General features: G+C 39.6%; 1 protein-coding gene across 1 annotated transcript; it reads left to right on the forward strand.

Moving 5' to 3' along the window:
- The first annotated feature begins 1,894 nt into the window (after window positions 1–1,894).
- DUT (deoxyuridine triphosphatase) lies at window positions 1,895–13,403 on the forward strand. The gene is made up of 6 exons (XM_006895295.1): window positions 1,895–2,069; window positions 4,377–4,468; window positions 6,380–6,424; window positions 12,484–12,558; window positions 12,713–12,783; window positions 13,325–13,403. Exons 1-6 carry the CDS (start codon window positions 1,912–1,914, stop codon window positions 13,379–13,381), a joined length of 498 nt encoding a protein of 165 aa, XP_006895357.1. The 5' UTR covers window positions 1,895–1,911; the 3' UTR covers window positions 13,382–13,403.
- The last annotated feature ends 6,450 nt before the right edge of the window (window positions 13,404–19,853 follow it).

Here is a 19,853-nt window from a genome sequence, read left to right on the forward strand (position 1 = left end):
CCCTTGCTCACTTTTCCCTATCTCGAAGAAAGCATGTGTAAGCATTCCCTTCCCCAAGTCCCTTGTAGGAAAATATAAAAGCCCCTCTAAGTTTTAGTGGGGGTTGGTTTTCTGCTTGAGAACCAGCCTGGCAGTTTCTCCTCAATAAACTGTCTGTCTTGGCAGGTAGTAAGTTCTGTCCTTCTTCGGCGGCCTTACAGGTACTACATTTGGGGAGTATGCAGGGTGGAGATAATATTTAAGGCCACCAAGGGAGTGCAAATAAGGACTAAATTAATATATATTTAGGGAGCCTAGTGAGTAAAACTTTGGCACTGTCAACCCAGAGGCAGGAGATTAAAATCCACCAGCTGCTCCTTGGGAGAAAGAGAGGCAATCTCCTCACCTATGATTTACAGCCTCTGAAAACCCCCTGGAGAGTCAGCGATTAATCAGTTCCAACTCAATGGTACATAACTGCAACATATCAGAATTTAGTGCAGAGTATGTTTAACACTTAAAATGGGACAAAGAAAAGGCACAAGGAATTCTGAAAATTAACCTTGTCGTTCTAAAACTGCCAACTGACAATATGTTATCACATTAGTAATTGTTACATAACAAGAGCGCTATGATTGCACTTAGAAGTAAAAAGCTGCGTTGCAATCGCAAACACACGCAGTTCGAGTCCCCCCAGATGCTCTGCAGGAGCAAGATGGGCAATCTCCTATTGGTTAGTTCCTAGTTGATGACCAACCACAACAACAAGGAGCACGGTTTGAACTATCAGGATTTTAACAGAGCTTTTCTCGCGCCTTTCCTTCCCGATGGAGCCGGATGGCTAGCTCAGAGCCTAGGATGCGACACTGGGGGCAGGGGCTGGCCCGCGCGGCGTGATGCGGTTCGCCGGATCGGGTTCCAGAGAGGTCTGAGCGCGTGACCCCATGGCAGCGGGCGCCACAGCCCCAGCCCCAGGTGAGTCACTGTCTGGACTCAGGGCTTGGGATACAGTCTGAAAAAGGAAGGCGAGGAAAAAACAACAACAACAACCCAAAACCAACCAAACAAACCACCAAAACCCAAAACAACAACGGGAGAGAAGCTGAAGCCGCAGATAAGCTCCCAGGTGGACTATGCTGGCGGGTACTGCTTCCGAGGTCACGCGCCTTTCCGGTGCAGACCCGCGTGTAGCTGAGGAAGCTGATATACTAATCTGCAACAAAGCTTTTAAATAGAATGTCTCTTTTAAACCAGTGCCCTTTGACAGGCTATCATTTTCTTCCGTCATTTGCCCCATTCGGTGTTTAAAGACGTTATAGGGCTGGAGCTGCGTGACGTGGGGGCCAGTCCCGCCCCTCACGGCGCCATGCTGCGCGGGACCCTTGGGCTGGTGGCCTTTGCTCGCTTTCTGAGCCGAGACTGCCACGGAACCAGTAATGTCAGGGCCTTAGGCTGGAGGGACACCCAATAAGACGGGCTCGCAGCCTGGCCCGCTGTCGCCCCTTTAAATCGGGGGAACCAGGAGGAAGGCCCCACATGGCAGGCGGAAAGGGAAAGTGGGCGGGTGCGCAGCCCCTTAGAGCGCGGGGACGAGTCCATTCCCTTCATAGTGGAGTGTTTTGTATGAGCGATGGTGCTTCCTAGATTGAGCTAGGGCCTTGAGTTTTAAGAGTGTTGTTTTTTGGTTTTTTTTTAAAATCTCAATAATTTCAGATCCTAAATCTGCTTTCAAGAAAGCCTCCCCGTCCAAAATGTTGAGCGTCGGGTCCCCTTGCCGCCATAAGAGTGGTTCTTCCCGGGGGAGGGGGAGGTGGGGTCGGCGGAGCCGGCGGGAAATTGAAGCCTTGGGTAGCACCCTACATCTTGAGTCCTCTCTCTTTCTCTCTCACCCCATCCTCTGCATTCGTCTGCTCGCGTTCTCGCTGCACCACTATGCCCTGCTCCGAAGACACCCTCGCCGCCATCTCGCCCAGCAAGCGGGCCCGGCCTGCGGAGGAGGGCGGCGTGCGGCTCCGTTTTGCCCGGCTCTCGGAGCACGCCACGGCCCCGACGCGGGGGTCTGCGCGGGCCGCGGGCTACGACCTGTACAGGTGAGGGGGCCGCGCGCGCTCCGCCAAACAGGCCCTGGGAAACCCGGGGACGGCCCGCTGTGGGCATATTGAGGCGCGAAGGCAGTGAGCTAGCCCTAACGGTAACCAAGAGGCCCAGCCGGTGTAACGGTTCGAATCCACCAGTAGCTCCGCGGGACAAAGATGGGCAAGATCCCATGTGATTTTTAGTCTCAGAAACCCTGTAGCAGGTCAACCATGACTTAGTTCCGACTGTGCATACCGTTGTGAGATCTTTTAAGATATAGGTCAAGCATGTGTAGGTTACGAAACAAACCCATTTATATATGTACATATATACGTACACATGTATGTACATACATACATACACATATATGTACACACACACAGATAGACTTTTTACCTGGAAGATTTTAGCATTCAGCAAAAATCTGTAGGGACTTAAAGAGTATGCTATGATAAATATTCTACAACATGCCTCCCTTGGCCTCATTTGTTTTGCAAGACCATACCTTTTGTAAGAGGAGGACAGTGATGATTATGGTTCCTCCTGGCCCTTCAGGAGTGGCTTGCGGGTGATGCTGTCTGTGCTACATACAGAAATCTTGTGAGCCCAAGTGCACAGTAATGGGAATGAGAAGGCAGTTTTCACATTAAAGGATTAGTAAAACTTCCCCCCTGTAAATACTCAGCTTCTCCCAAGGGTGAAGGATTTCAGTAAGCTTCTGAATATGAAAAGCAGTTATGACAGTAATATTGCCACCCTTTGTACAGCACTTTTTGCCAATACTAAGAATCAATCTTGAAGTGGTTTTTGTTATGACCATCGAGTCAGAACGGACCCATAGCTGACCCTCCAGCAGGTTTTCAGAAGCAGGTGCATCACTTGGGAGATGACCCATCTCCCTCAGAGCAACTGGCAGATTCAGGTTTTGGGCCTTTGGGTTGGCAGTGCAGTTCCTTACCACTATATGAGGGGTGTTTTTGTTGTTTTTTTTAAACAGTAGTTTGCTAAGAGCTGCATAGACTTTTCAATCTAAGGGCTTGAATTTAATAGAATTTTTGACCCTGAATTCGGTGGGCTTTCCCACCACATTGACTACTGTACCTGTCCTTATAGCATTACTTTACCATTGTTAGTCACTCTACAACCTCATACACAATTGGAGACTTGTGGTTCATAGGATTTGCATTGTTTATTTTTTCACAAGTAGACCACAAAGCCTTAAGTGAGCCTACTTTCAGCAGAAACCCATTTTGTGTCATAGCAACAGGTAAAATCTCCACTGACAAATTGATTCTAACTTCATGAACCTCTTGAAGCTCAAGAGCACAACTTGGTAAACTACCCAACCAAGCAGGACAGATGTAACATAGTTCAACCTTTGCATAGATGCAACCTTTTCATCCCACTGTTGTTTGGTTTTTTTAATGCATTTTCCCCTAGTATCTTAGGGGATGGTTGTGAGAAATAAATGACATTTAATTATATAAGAGTACATGGAATAAATTAGACCTATGCATGGCACAAGACCTAGTGGCAAGAAGCTGCACCGCAATCCCAGAGATATGTGGTTCGAATCCACCAGATGCTCTGCCGGAGAAGGAGGGGCCATCTCCTCCTGTACCAGTCAGATCCAATTTGACGGTACACACACACACACACACACAAAATAATAAAATAAAAATTTTTTTTAAAAAAGAATTTAATAAATACAAGTAACTTTTAGGTTTATCTTCCTTTATTAATCTTCTTATGTTAGCAAAACAAAAGGGAGCTCTGATAGTTTAGAAGTAATAGGTTGTGCTGCCAACCCAAAGGCATGGAGTTCAGATCCACCAGCCGCTTCACACAAGAAAGATTGATAGTCTCCTCCTATGTAATTTATTGCCCCTGAAAACCTGCTAGGTCAGCTATGAGTTGTTCTAGCTCAGTGGTACATAACAATAAAAGCAATGTATACATTTTTCTGACCCCTTCTAATGCATACTTCACTTCCCCAACAAAATTTTCTCAGGGACATCTTGAAAACTTCCTTCCGCCTAAAAAAACCTCTCAGTTATTACATGTTACACCCTTATGGTTTTAATGATAAAGTAGATGAAGATAATTATTTCTTCATAGACTGTTTAGTAAATAAGTAAAAAGTTATTGCTCTGAAATCATAGGAGTATATAGAGATCTAATGCTTATAAATTATTTTGTGATTATTTTATAAAATATCTTTAAGGTAATTATATGTGCTTGAACACAAAGAACAGTGTAAAAATAGTTTTATGAAAAAATTCTGTTTACCTTTGTATTTTTCTGCTTTTTCAAAATTTTAGTGCTTATGATTATACCGTTCCACCCATGGAGAAAGCCCTTGTGAAAACAGACATTCAGATAGCCCTTCCTTCGGGGTGTTATGGAAGAGTAGGTAAGTGATTTCAGAAAAATATCATATGTGAGACTTTCCAGCAGTACTGCAGAAAAAAGGCCTGGCCAGCCTTCGTAAAGACTACAGCCAGGGAAACCCTAGGGAGCTCAGCTCTAGTAACACATAAGGTCATCAAGAGGCAGAGTTGATTTGACATCAGTGGGTTGGGGGTTTTCCCCCTCCTTTTGTTGTATATTCTTTCATCCTAGTGTTACTTGGTATATGAATGAGTGAAGCAATATTACTCAGCCTACTTAAAGAAGAGCCTTCTGTGATGGCAGATTTAACAGTTGGAAACTTTCATTTATAGATCTACTTTTACTACTGTTTTTGCTCTTTTATAATTTTCTCCTTAAGATTTAGGTTCACATCGCCATAGGAAACTTTCTCATAACTCCTCACTATAAGAAAATATAGGAGATTACTGTGTGGCTTTTTTTTTTATAGTATAAGAGCCAATTCCCATTTCAAGGATCAGTTCTTTTATATGAGACTAGATTCTATGAAGAAAATGATAGGAGTGGCTAATAATTGTTATAGAAGAGAAAAACAGAGAAAAGCTTAAGGTGACAATACATGGCATTTTCTATAATTATAATAAAACCTATCCCATTTTGTCCCCAGAGTACATCAGTCCTCTTACTCTATTTGGGCATCCTCCTCTGGTGGTATGTATTAGGATGAGAGATACCCTCTGGTATCTTTTAGAGGGAAATGTCTTAGAATAGAAGGAGCTAGGCAAGGATTTCTAGAAGAAAGGAGAGAGAGAAACCTTTTCAAGGGCATAATTACTTTCTGACTAACGTAAACCACCAAATGGAACTCCGGTATTGCCTCCCACCCCCAGTCATTGCTGCCTGCTGGGAGGAGATATCTACACACCACTGTCTAGTTAATCATAAGTATTACAAATTAGGATAGTTAGTGATGGGCCTGAGGTTAAAGTTAGTAAGTATAAGTTTTAAACATAGCTTGTTATTTTTTTTTCTCATTTTAAGGTAAAAAACATACTAGGCTTAAATACCTGAAGTTTAGTTTTGGGCATTTTGTTTCCTTAATCTCACTCTGGTTCCTTTGCGTCATGTACATGTTAGCTTTTGGCATCGGAATATTGAAGAGTTCCTTGCATAGGCTAAACTCTGCTATTTAAGTTTATGATCTTTCTTGCTTTCTCTTCCTTTCCCTCCATCTGTCCGCCCTCCCTCCCTCCATTTCTTCCTCCCTGCTATTCAAGCCCCCCTTCCTAAAAGTTCTTTCTTCAATTTTTTGTCCCTGCCAACCATAATCCTTTGCGGCCAAACCTCAAAAAAGAATTGTCTCACTGACTGTCCTTTCAGAGTATTCCAGCATTCTTAACTCCTACAACTGCATCCCCCACAGATCCTCAGTTGGCTAACATTATGTAGGAGTAGATGAAACTAGTTTTGATTTCATTTTTAAGGACTTTTTTTAGTCAACAACTTTTTGTTAATTTTTCTTTCCTATTTTGGTAAATGCAGTATGATATTAATAATCCAGACTTTTTTTCTAAAGGGTGCTGATGCTATCTCAATATACCCAAGCAAGCACCTCTTGAGGGTGTTTTCTCAATTTAAACTTAGTGTTGTGGGTTTGAAGGACATTCCAGTAAAGTAGGATAATACCAGTTTTGGTGCTTCTTTCATTTAGTAGTTCATTTTGACTTGACAGATAAAAACAATGTCACTGAATTATACATGTAAAAATAGTGGTGGTATATGTTTTGTGAATATTTTTCAAAAAATAAATTTGAAAAGGAAAATTTGGAGTCATCTGCTAAAATCAATATGAAAAAACATAGGAGATAAGAGTGATGTTCTTAACTTTGTGTCAGTCGTGTTCACTGTCATTTCTCCCTACTTAACACAGCCCTTTTCTGTTTTTGTTTTTTAGCTCCACGTTCTGGCTTGGCTGCAAAACATTTCATAGATGTAGGAGGTAAAATATTTGCATTTTTGTTCTCTTAATTTGTAAGTATGTACTTGTCTTTGCTTAAGAAGTAATATTCAGCTGGAAAAATTTTACTTTTATCTTTAAGAAAAGGAAATTATTTAGGGTTGTACCACTATAAAAATACCAATATCTGAAGTAATAGAGAATTATGATAGTTTTAAATATTATATTATTAAGCCTGCAGGCATGTTATTTTACTAATAAAGTAGGCAGTATTTGACTTTTTTTTTTGCCTCTGTTCAGTGATAATCTGCATTTAGTCCAAAAATCCTTTACTTTTGGGGCAAAGAGTTACTGCAAGGAGAAACAGAACTTTTATGTCATTGTTTCTTAAGTGGAAAATTCTAGAAAGCTTAGATGGATCTTGTAGTGACTAAACATATAAGATAACATGGATCTTGAGGGGAAAAAAAGAGTTCTGCAGAGAAAACTATCTACTTCTTGTCTTTAATGTCCACAGTGGTACCTGTTTTACTTAGAATAAAGCCTTATTGTCTTCCAAAGTTAGTCACTTCACATAGTTTCTTTCATGAGGGAGCTCCAGTCTCTGCTTGCTGCTCTCGCTGTAGAATTTCTGACTGTCTCTTCCACAGAAAGAGAATTCACAGCCCTCTCGATATGATTCTTATATATACCATTTTCTCCTCATTGGAGTGCTGACCCCTTCTTAACAGTGAGTTACTACTTCACTGATTAGATATTCTGACACCTCATGAGTAGACATGCTACTTCCCATTCCTTTTTTTTTTAAACAAAGCTATTCCATCAGATGACCTTTTCCAAAAAATACAAAATATAAATATAACAAAGCTATTCCATCAGATGACCTTTTCCAAAAAATACAAAATATAAATACTATTTTAATGGCCTATTGTTCATCAAGTGCTTTATGTAACCGAATCATCATAACGACCCTGTTGTATATGTACTTTAGCAGGTGAGATAACTGCTTAGAGATGAGCACATAGTGACACAGCTATTAGAATCTGGAGTCTCTGCCCACCTGATTCCAGATCCCTTGTTCTTTCTCCTTCACCAAGGAGCCCTTACTAAACACTCAACTGTTCACTGATAGTCTGATGGGTTAAATCTACCAGCTAGGGAGCTCTGGTGGCCTAGTGGTAAAGCATTGTACTATCAACCTGAAGGCACAAAGTTCAAATTCACCAGCTGGTCCATGGAAGATGGGCAGTCTCCTCTCTTGCTATTAACAGCCTCTGAAAACTGACCGGAGAAAGTCAACTACAAGCCATTTCTGACTGAACAGTATAACAATAATCCCAATGTGGCAATTTGCTTCTGTAAAAATTACAGCTTTGGAAATCCTATGGGGCAGTTCTTTTCCATCCTGTAGGGTCATTAGGAACAGCTGGAGGGTAGTTAGTATCCCCCTTATCAGCTATGTGCTATAATAGACCTCTGCAGGAATGCAGTACTTGAAGGGGCCACTTCAGTGGATTATCTGAGACCTGCCCCTCCAAGGGCCAGCCGTCTTCCCTCTTGGTCCGCTAGGTGGTGCTGTAGGTAGGGTTTTACCAAAGATCGACTGCTTACTCCCAGATTGAGGAGAATATGTGCTCCTTAAATTGATTTTCAAAAGTGCTTTTAGAACTCATATTTGGTCATTAAGGACTGTAGTTCATGTATAGAAAAGTCTGTGAGAGAATTTGAAAAGATAAGATAGTGAAGGGAATACAGGTTTTGGAAGAACTGCTGGATTTGAGCCTCATTTTTCTCATCTGTAAAATATGCCTCTGAAAGACCACCAGTAAGGTGATAAAGCGTCCTCCCTTCCCCCCTTTATAACTACGCCCCTGTTCAGCATGAAGAAGCCAGAGAGTTGGCATCCAATTCCCAAATCAATAAGACAGTTGGTTTAATTACTATTGGAAAATGCTTGTCATTCCTCTGTAGCATCTGGTCCCCACTGGACCCTCATCATTTCCTTCACCTGCTCCCCCCACCAACCAAACTGCAGCTCTGCAACTGCATCCTGGCCCATCCTTACCCTTCTGCCCCCAACCCTCACCTCCTTGTACCCCCAATATGTTTTTCCCAATAAAAAGAAATATGCCTCTGAAGGCTGTGAAGATGAAATGGTAACATTGTTAAGCATCTACAATAGTACTTGCCACAGGACATTATATAGTTCCCTCTCCCCTTAAGGATTTCATAGATTTTTATTTGTGGAAACTTTTTTTAACCTTTGTTGCTAATTTTTGCTCTGTTTTAAACAGTCCTTTGAAAAGAACTCATGTGAAAGAGGTAGAAAGTTAGTTTGCCTGGTGGTATGATGTTATTCATAAAAATCACATTGTGGTGTTTTTTGGATGTAGAGTATCTTAAAAATGTATCTTGGGCACATGTTTATCATAGTTGGCCACAATCTTAATTTCTGAAGAGAGATGTTAAAAGTCCCAGCCCTGTAAGGAAGAGTGAGGAGGAGAAGCAGAGTATGTAGGATTCCCTTCAGAATTCCCATCTGTTAGATCTGGATGGTTTTCACTAAAGGAGGTTTTCAACAAATGGTATGTCTAAATCTTGACACAGTAGGACTTTTGTCTCAAGTAAGTTAATCTCTCTGCCAGTTCCAGTGCATCATTTTCCAGTGATAACTTCAAGATACTTTAGCTTTTTCATGAAGAGAAATATCCCTAATCCTTCTATCCAAGAATGTAAACATGTTTTAGAATTCTTTTTAAATCGGAATGGCAGTTGGCTACTATTGAACTGGAACTATTAGATTTTTATCTTACATTGTTGGATTTGTGCTATAAAAAATAAACTAAGTGTCTTTTTATTTTTCACCACTGTGGATTTTTGCTGATTCAAACAACTTAATTTACTTTTAGATGTTTAAGGGACATTACACTATTGTGTCCCAGTTGTAAACTAGAAAACCTCATTAGATCACCTGGGTCCATAGAAGATACCCAACAATTTGAGCACTCTTGACAGGACAGCTTTATAAATATGTAGCAAAAACCTTTACAGAAAGAAGGTGCTTTTATGTTGTTGTTGTGTTGTCGAGTCATAGGCGACTCATAGCGACCCTAGTAGTAGATTATATAAAGTTAAAAATACCTACTAGGAGGAAAGGCATCATGCAAAATATGGAAGAGAACATGTTGTGTACCGTCAAGTCAGAACCAATTCATAGCTGACCCTTCAGCAAGTTTTCAGTGGTAGTAAAGCAAATGTAAGGAGATTGTCCATTTTTCTCCCACAGAGCAGCTGATGGGTCCGAACCATTTGCCTTTAGGTTAACAGCGAATGAGGCCATACAAACCTTTGCTGCATATGTGGTAGATATCCAGCCTCACTAGTGGTTAGAAAATTAAAATAAAATAATGCGGTACCACTCTATCCACCAAATTGATTAGAATTAAATGTTGTTATCCAGTACAGGAGTGTTCTGGTGGCCGAATGGGTGTGTAGTTACACTGCCAACCCAAGGCTCTTGGCTCAACTCCACCAGCTGCTCCCTGGGAGAAAGATGGGCAGTCTCCTCCCATGTAATTTATAACCTTTGAAAACTTAATGGAGGCTTGGCTATGAGTCAATTCCAAACCAAATGGTGTATAACTAGATTTCCTTATTAAAGATTTTGAAAGATTTCTATTTATTAACGTGAAAAAAGGAAGCTCTGGTGGCCTTGTGGTAAGAAGCTGTGCTGCCAGCCCAAAAATATGCAGTTTGAATCCACCCACTGTTCCATAGTAAAAAGATGAACAAAATTACAGCTTCTGAAAACCTACTGGAAGGTCAGATATGAGTCAGTTTCAACTCAGCATATACATATATTATTATGTAAAGTGTATCTTGTTTAACATGAGTTACCTCAGAAAAGGTAGGGAACTATCATTGTCTTTTATTTAGTATTTGTGTTGCGTGGATAATAAATAAATAGAAAGGATCCCAGGGGTCAGCCAAAGTTCTTTGTCATTATCTAACTCATCTAGATAGATTAATATGACCTTGTATCTTAGAATCTTCCAGTATGGTGTTCTCATAGTCATTTGTTCCCACATTAAACAGATGGACTTACTCTACTGAGGAGTTGCTTCATGAAATCTATCCTAAGTCATTCCTTTAGTCAAAACATTCTCCGTAGAGATAATTTGGAAAACCACTTATGCCATCTTTACGTCTATTCATTTCATAAATTCCAAAGTCTAAGTTAGTGGTCAAATAGAACTAGGGAAAGAAACCAGGAATCCGTTTTTTTTTAATTGGTTCATTTTGTTACAACCAGAAAAAAATTTGTTCCCTTCGGTCTAGACATAGATGAACTGCTTGAGCTGCCTTTCAGCCCATTTTTATACTCACACTTGCTGTTAAACATTTACCTTTAATTCAGACTTGTAAAAGGATTGTGTCAGGAACCTTTTAGAAGTGCTTAAATTTAATTTGGTTCATTTGCCTCTGGTTATTCACTCAGAAAACACAGGGCTTCAGTTAAACCTCCACTGTAATCCATTGGGAAAAAACGAAAATGTTGGTTTTTCTGAGTACTACTCAAGGCAAGACTTGGTTTTTGTTTTTTTTTTTCCTGTGTAAGAAACTTGGAAGGGTACAGTTAGGAATAGGCTTAGTAGTGCCAAGGTGGTGTAAATGGTTAAACACTCACAGTGTAGGCAGTTTAAGCCCACCAAAGAGCACCTTAGGAGAAAAGCCTGATGTGGGAATATGCTTCTGCAGAGATACAGCCATTAAAACGCTATGGAGCAGTTCTCCATGGCATGAGGTTGCAGAATTGGAATCAGCTCAAGAGTAGCTGAGTGGACTGCGGTCCTTAGGAATTACATTAATGTATGCTTTAATTAGATTTTGTATGCTATGTGAGTTAACATTTTTTTAAGTGGAAATGGCTAGGCCTTATATCTACTGTATCCATGATTGTATGTATAGAGACATAGAGTTCAAATTCCTGGACCAAAGATAATAAATACTAGCAAGTCTGGAAAATGTGTTCTGTGGTAGGGCCCTGCCATTGACCTGGCTCAATTTTTTTTCCTGCAAAAGTCTCCTGTCCTTATGGACCTATCTCAGACAGGTGCTAACTACACAGGACTATGTGCTAATGTCTTCTGTGAAACCATGCTCATAGAAAGGATGGTTATTCCAGTTAAAAGGAGAATATGAATTGAAAGTTTTAGCTCCAACTTTATTATAAAAGAGGAATGTTCTGTTATTTGCAAGAATATTTACTACTTAACAGTGTTACCACCGACTTAATTATTTCACTGCAGACCTTTGGGCTTTTGGATATATTTATGCCTCAGTAATATTTTCATCTAGAGCTTAGTTAGAATGCTGGAAGGAAAAAGACTTTGCTATCAAGAAAAACCTTTCAAAAGGTCAATTCAGAAAAGGAACATGAGAATGGTTGCACACTTTGAATAATGTAATCAGTGTCACTCTTGTACATGTATAAACTGCTGTACTTTCTCTTGTGTATGTTTTCAACTCTAAAACAAAATAAACAATTAAAACATAAAAAAAAAAAAAAGAAAAACCTTTCAAACCCCTATCATCAGTGTTCCAAGTCTTCTGAACACTTAGCAGCAGGTAGCTAGTAAGTTGGAAGAGAGCAATTCAGAATGGCCAGCTAGAGATGTTATTACCGGCAGTCACCCTGGAGTAGGAAATTAGGATTATATTTTTAAATTGTTATTTGCATTTCAGTAATACGGTTTCTTAGATTTGAAACTTTATGTAGTACCCTAGCAAGATTCATTGTTACTTGGTTGTAAGGATAAAAAAATCCAGAACTATGTAAAAATGATTTTGAGATAATTTTCTACCTTTAGTGTTCTGTCCTAAAGAGCTCTGATGGTGCAGTAATTAAGTGCTTGACTGCTAATTGAAAGGTCTGTGGTTTGAAACTTCCAGTTGCTTCCTCAGACAACATTCCTTCTGTAAACATTACAGCCTGCTAGGTAGTTCTGCCCTGTTCAGTAGTGTCACTGTGAATCAGGATCAACTCAGCAGCAGTGTTGATGTAGCATCAATCAAGCCAGTATTATTTTTCTTTTCTCCAGCTGGTGTGATAGATGAAGATTACAGAGGAAATATTGGTGTTGTACTGTTTAATTTTGGCAAAGAAAAATTTGAAGGTATGTTAAGTACATATGCCCACTTGAATGTAATGAACTTTGTTTTCTATGAATAATAAGTTAACTATTAATTCTAATTAATCATAGTAAAATTTAGATAATATCAATAAAATATTACTAATAAATGTTTTGATTTTTTTCTTCTTTTTTAAAGTAAAAAAAGGTGATCGGATTGCACAGCTTATTTGTGAACGGATTTTTTATCCAGAAATAGAGGAAGTTCAAGTAAGTATCATAAAAGTTGAGTAGGGAAGAAATGATTGCAAGTGAAGAAAATAGAACTTTGCAGATTTAATATGCTATTTATAACTAAATAATATAAATGTTGAATCCTGTATAAGACCGTCAACAAGATGGAATAACACAGTGACTGCAGCAGTGGGTTTAGGTTTGTCAGAGATGATGAGACTGGCACAGGATAGGACAGGGTGCAGAAACGTGTTTTGTACAGTCGTGTTGAGTCATACTTGACAGTATTACAAAAACATTTTAAGCAAAATGAGAATATTGATTTTTAGAATTTATGTGGTTTTTTCCATTAAATATAGCATTCCTTTGGATAGTAAATAATTCCTTTGAGATTCTAATTTTTCCTTAGGGCTTTTGAAATAATAAGACATTCCAATTTATGAAGCTGTTTTAGTGGGGTTTTTTTTTTGTCTGGTGGGTGGTTTGGGTTTTTTAGCAAGAACAAAAGTATTATTATAGTTTAAAACTAAGAGGCTCCAAAATTAACTGTGTCTTAACCATTTTTATATCTTCTTAGGTTTTGGATGACACTGAAAGGGGTTCAGGAGGTTTTGGTTCTACTGGAAAGAATTAAAACTTAGGCCAAGAGTTGAAAATATGCTTCTGTCTCATCTCTTATTAATTACACTTTTTCTCTCCCAAATCTTAAAATAAAGAGTTTGCACTTAGTGTTTTGCTCTTCTGTTTTAATTTCTAAAAATACACAATTCTCTTAGGGTCAAAGATAGGGCATATCTTGGGATCACATAGAAATTTACTGTTTTTCTGTTGATTGTTGTATGTAATCTGCTTTAGGAGAAGCTATTGCAAGCATTTTCAGTTAATCATATGTATAGATTTATATCATTTACAAATACCAAAAAACATTTGATTCTGTACATAATTTATATAATAAGGAATGCCTTTCAATAAACATCCCTTCTTTCACAGATATAAATTATTGCACAAAATACTTAATAAAGATAAGATTGGGCAGTCTCTTCCTGTGCAGTTTACAGCCTCTGAAAACCTATTGGAGAGTCAGCTATGAGATTGCACATGACAACAGTAATCAAATACACTAATCAGGTACTTGTTAGTTCAAAGCCTATGTTTACTGTATCTTTGATCTCCAAGTAGTAGAGTAGGGAGAGGGGAAAAGTTGGTTGGTGCCGTGGAGGCAGCTGAACCTCCAGGATGTTCTCAGATGCAGTAAATCACACAGGATATGATGCCCATCCTCTTAGAGCAGCTGGTGTATTTGAACTGCATGTGCATGCCTTTGGGATTGCAGCTCAGCATCCTAGCAGTAGGCCACTATTGCTCCCTGGATGCAAGTCATTCATGAATTTCCATCTGTACACCATACTTCTTTCTAAAGGGAGGTACTCAGGACATTGGAATCTTTGTATGGGAAATAGAGAAAAGACTTGGGGATGTTTTATTTGGAGATGTAATATGTGGGTGCAAAGTAAGAGAGAAGCCTGATTGAAGGAGGTCCCTGGGATGTGATGTTCTGAAATTTGTAAAGGCTTGAAATTTTAGGCTTGCTATATGTGACCTGATTTGGCTTCTTACTGCCCTAATGGAATTGTCATAGTTCTACTTGCTACATGGATGATAATCTGTATGTCATCCCACAACGCCTCTGTTCTGCCTCACACCTGTTAAGGTGATTTTTAAATTCAGATGGGATAGACTCAAGCAAGGTTGTATTTTGGTTCTTATGAATTTGTTTTCATTTTCTTCAGCTTCAATTTGATCTTGCACAATTGTACCTGATGGTCTGTTCAACAGTCAGCGCCTGGCTTGGTTTTGACTGCTGAAATTGATCCTCCAGTGATTCTTTCCACAGATACAGTCAATCTGAATTCTATGAAGTCCATCAGGTGATATGTATTGCCTTTTGTTTTTAAGTTATTTCCTAAGAATTAATTTATCGAACATACAAAATTGAGTCATGTGTTCTCCAGGCTCATTTGTGTCACCAAATCTATAATTTCAGAATGCCATTCCTTCCTCAATTGTTTCAGACTACAAAAAGTTAGAAATCCTCAGTATACCTTACGGCTTTAGCTGTTGATACGTATTTGAGTAGTAGTCATACAGAAATATATATTTGAGTAGTAGTCATGTAGCGTTGAGGACTTTCCTTCATAGGGTCGCTGTGAGTCGCCTGTGACCTGATGGCACTTAACAACAATAACATCAACATAGAGATCAGCTGGCCCAGTGGACAGCATTGCTACCAAGCCAATGGTGGGTGACTTTTAATCCGCGGCCCCTGGGCCTGTCTTTCATTGTTTTTGTTCAGACATTCCTCTAGGTCATATAGCTCTGGTGTGCAAGTTGCCGTACAGTGGTAACTTGTGGTTGCTGTGAGGCGGAACACTGTGACACTATTATGTTAATGGTTGGCTACACAATGTGGACAGAGGGTGGGGTGGAGCTCCTTGATTAAAACAAGCATGGAAGGAGGAGTGGCATCCACTTTGTAATAGCTTGCCTCCGGAAACCCTATGAACGTGGAGAGAGGATGAAGACACCCAAGCGTTGAGGACTCTTCTTTATAGGGTCGCTATGAGTCACTTGCAACTCAATGGCACTTAACAACCACAGTAGTCATATTAACATGTCTTCCTTTTATGTGTATGGATAGTATCCTGTCATAATGTTGTACTTTAGGATACTCAAATTGTCTTTTAACTAAGACTGCAACACCATTCTTTCTCAGTTTTTTGTTCCCAGCTTGATCATATCATGAACTGATTCAGTGTCCCACACCAATTCATCTTAAATGTTGTTCCTGCATTCCCTTTCATTTTTTACTCCTGATTTTCTTCCACACTTTGTACATTCGATGCTCCAGTTATTAATGGTTGGTTGCTGCTGTATCTCCTTTTTTGAGTCACTTCCCTGTCAGGCTCCACCTCTAATACAGTGGCTGTCTACATCCCTCTATTGTTCATAGGGTTTTTGAAGGCCTGTTGTTTTAGTGGATGGCCAATCCTGCTTCCTAGTCTGTCTTAACGTAGGAACTCTACTGTGGCCTGTCTACCTTCAGTGACCCTTCTGTCACTATGCCAGTGATGGCATAGTTTCTAGCATCAAAGCACTCCACAGATTATACCACTACAGCAGTGTAACAGATAAGTGCTGTACTAATAAAAGCAATTAATGATAAGCAAGTATGTATATACCTAAGCCATAAAGTTATTGTGTGTCAGTTCGAACTGACCCATAACAGACCCTCTAGCAGGTTTTCAAAGGCAGTAAATTACACAGGAAGTGTTTGCCTGTTCTCTCACAGAACACCTGGTGAATTCGAACCACGTGACTAGGATTACAGCAGAGTTGTGCTAAATAACAACATGCAAATAATTCTCCAGTATAACAGACTGACAAGTGGTGTATCTCTAAAAGTAAGCCATAAAGACAATTGAGGGTAAATATATTATTGCTCAGGACAATGGGCAGAAAAGCTAAACAGAAGATTTCAAGAGCAACTTGAGAAGATAAAATACAACAAAATGTGCAAAGACCTGCAGTTAATAAATATAAAAAACGGGGAGGGGTTTGTGCGGGGAGAAGGGTGCAACAATGAATGGAATTCCAAAATCTCTGTAGATGTTCATTGAAATGAAAAATAAACAAATTAAATTTTAAAAAATAAATATAAAAAACCTCAGTATTTCTTAAGTTGAAAGAACTGAAAAATTCAAGCCTCAAATTGCAATACTAAGAGATGCTATGGGCAAAATCTTGAATAATCCGAGAAGCATCAAAAGAAGATGAATACACAGAGTGTTTGTAGAAAATAGAATATGTCAACACTGGACCATTCCTGAAAGTACAATATGAACACTAACAAATTGTAGTAAATAGTGCAGCTGCTTTGAAGGCTTTGACAAAAAAAAAAAAAATAGGAAATAGGGTGGCAGAATTGATGGGATATTAATTGGCATGCTTCATTCAACTCAGCTCAGTTTTAACTAAGAAGCTGTTGTCTAAATTTTCAAAGGGAACATTGCATGTGTGTGTCAGGGTTGTATCCTTTGTACGTACTTCATCTATATGCTGAGCAAATCATTAGAGAGGCTGGCTTCTAGGAAGGAAATTGTGGCATCAGGATTAGAGAAAGAATCAACAACCTGTTTTAGGCAGATGACACAACCTTGCTTGCTGAAAGCCAGGAGGACCTGAGGCACATAGTGCAGAAAAATAAAATACTACCACCATATGGATTGCATCTCAACGTCAATAAAACTCTCACCACTGGATGGATAGGCAACATCATGAAACGTTCAACGGTTTCATCTTTGGATCCATAATCAACACCCTTAGTACCAGCAGGTCAGGAGATGTATTGTACTGAGCAAGTTTGCAATCAGAGCTCTCCAAATTATTGAAGAGCAATGATGTCAGTTTGAAGACAAAGGTGCATCTGATTCAGGGCATGGTCTTTTAATCACTTGCTATGCACCAGATCTGGACAATGAATCTTGTGTTACGTGCCATCAAGTCAACTACAACTCATAAACATGCTATAAGCAACGGCTTTGAACCTTGCCCTATTCTAAGCCAATCTCATCTCTGACACACCTGACATCATTGTCACAGTCACTGTGTCAATCCATCTTATCCAGGGTTGTCTTCTCTTTCTTACACTGACCTTTTACTCTTCCAAGCATGATGCCCTTCTTCATGGACTGGTACCTCCAGAAAACATGTGAGGTGGAGTTTCAAAATCCTTGCCTTCAAGGAGTAATCTGGTTTCACCTTCTACAGGACAGATCTATTTGTTCTCTTGGCAGTCCCTGCAATGTTCAATACTCTTCTCCAGCACCACAAGTCAAAGGCATCAGTTCTTCTGTCATCCTTAGTAATCATCCAACTCACAGATGCATAGAAGCACATGAGAAGACCGTAGCTTGTAACAGATGCACTTGCTCATTAGACTGACATCGTTGCTCTTAAGCAATCTGGATAGGTCCTTGACAGCAGATTTTCCCAGCGCAACTTGTGTTTTTGTTTCCTGATGGTGCCAAGGGTGTTGATTGTGGATCCAAGCAAGATTAAATCATTAACTTCAATGTTTTCTCCATCTGTCATGATGCTGCCTATTGACCTGGTGGTGAGGACTTTTGATTTCTTGATGTTGAAATGCAGTCTGTATTGAGGTTACAGTTCATTTTTTTCCGCAGCAAACACTTTGAAGTCCTGTTTCAGTGAGCAAGGATGTGTCATCTGGTTGTTGATAAGTCTTCCTCCAATCCTGATGCCACATTCTTCTTCACAGAGACCATTCTCTTGAATGATCTGCATACTATGTAGCACTCAGGAGCAATGATTTAAAAAAAATACTATGTAACTTGGGAAAGACTGGAGAGCATTACCGCTGTATGAACTCAGTCTCATAAGGACAACCACTGCATAAGACCATTATTGTAAAAATAGAAGGATAACTAGTAAAACATATGGGGACTGAAGGGGTTTGAGCAGAGAGGTGAGGATGGGTAGGGCTGAAACCACAGGGCTGCACAGTTTGAAAGGTGAAGGAAATGGGAAGGATCCACGAGGGACCTGAAAAGATTGGGAAATGATGGGCAAGATCCAATAATGATTGATTTTATAAAATGTAGTGCATGGGAATAATTGTATGGAACACAATCAAATAAAAAAAATAGCTATTACTTGGCCAAGAAAATAAAATTCACACTTTATTATAAAATTTGTTTTGTTGCTGTGTGCTGTTGAATTGTAACCAACTCAAGAGTTGACCCTGGTGTGGGTTTTCGAAGCTGTAAATCACAAGGGAGGAAATAGCTCATCCTTCTCCCTCAGAGCAACTGATGGATTAGAACTGAGTGTAATGCAGCTTCTTACCATTCTGTCAATTTGCTTTACTGAGGTAATCTGTGTTTGCTGTGATGTCGAACTTTGTGCCATTGGTGTGTCAAATGCCATAACAGTTGTCCATGGTGGACAGTGTTTGGTGGAATGCCCAGTTTAAGACAGGTTGGAAGCAGGAGTGGCATCCATTTCCTAAACCACATACCCCTGGAAACTCTTATGAACTTTGAGAAACGACGATAGTCATAGAAAGGCTTCAGGTCTTTTATTCATAGGCTTGCTATAAGTCATGCCCAACTTGACAGCAATCAACAACAATATTTAATATTTTAGAGAGTGTTTTTAATATTGAAAACATGTGGCAAGTTACAACTCAAGACTTGTTATGTGCCATCGAGTTGGAACTCACAGCTGACCCTCCAGCAGGTTTTGGGAGGCTGTAAATAACAAGCGAGGAGATAGCCCATCCTTCTTCTGTGCAGCAGCTGGTAGATTGGAATAATGTGCCTTTGGGTTGGCAGCTCAACTCCTTACAACTAAACCAGGATGCTTGGAGGAAAATATATGGAGATTGGTATAATGGGAAAGAAATAGCTTTGGGAATTATAGACCTGAGTTTAAGTTTTGCTTTTTACCATCCAGGAGATCTTGAATAAATAAAATAAGCTTCTAGATCTTCAATTTCCTTATCACAGAATAAGAAGAGTTAGATAATCTCCTGGGTCCTTCCTTTCTCCATTAGTTTTTTGAATTTAAGGTAAAACCAGACGGTATGCCTGTGGCAAACTAGTGCCACCTAGTGGCAATTATCTAAAGTGAGGGAGCTATATTTAAAAGTGTGCTGGTAAATGGCTTTGTCATTCCCTCAGTTTCGTGTTTTCCTAAATGATGTGAGCGAAACAACTAAGACAAGAGCTGTTACATACTAGCTGTGCGGCTTTGAGCACATGATTTATCTTCTTGAGTGTCTTTCCCATCTGAAAAATAATAGCCATAAACATTATCAGAGAGCCCGGGTGGTGTAGCCCATATTAAGTTTCACTGCTATTAGTTTGAAGCCACCATTGACTTTGAGGGAGAAAGATGGGGCCCATGCAGTTCATAGCCTTGGCAACCCAATAGAAGGTCAGCTCTGAGTTGGTTCTGATTCAACGACAATGATTTTTTTTAAAAAAATTATTTGGAGAACTCTAGTCTTGTGTGTGTGTGTGTGT

The sequence above is a fragment of the Elephantulus edwardii genome, unplaced genomic scaffold (genome assembly GCF_000299155.1).
Source record: "Elephantulus edwardii isolate Elephantulus edwardi_28Jun2011 unplaced genomic scaffold, EleEdw1.0 scaffold00164, whole genome shotgun sequence".
In the NCBI taxonomy this organism is placed as follows: Eukaryota; Metazoa; Chordata; class Mammalia; order Macroscelidea; family Macroscelididae; genus Elephantulus; species Elephantulus edwardii.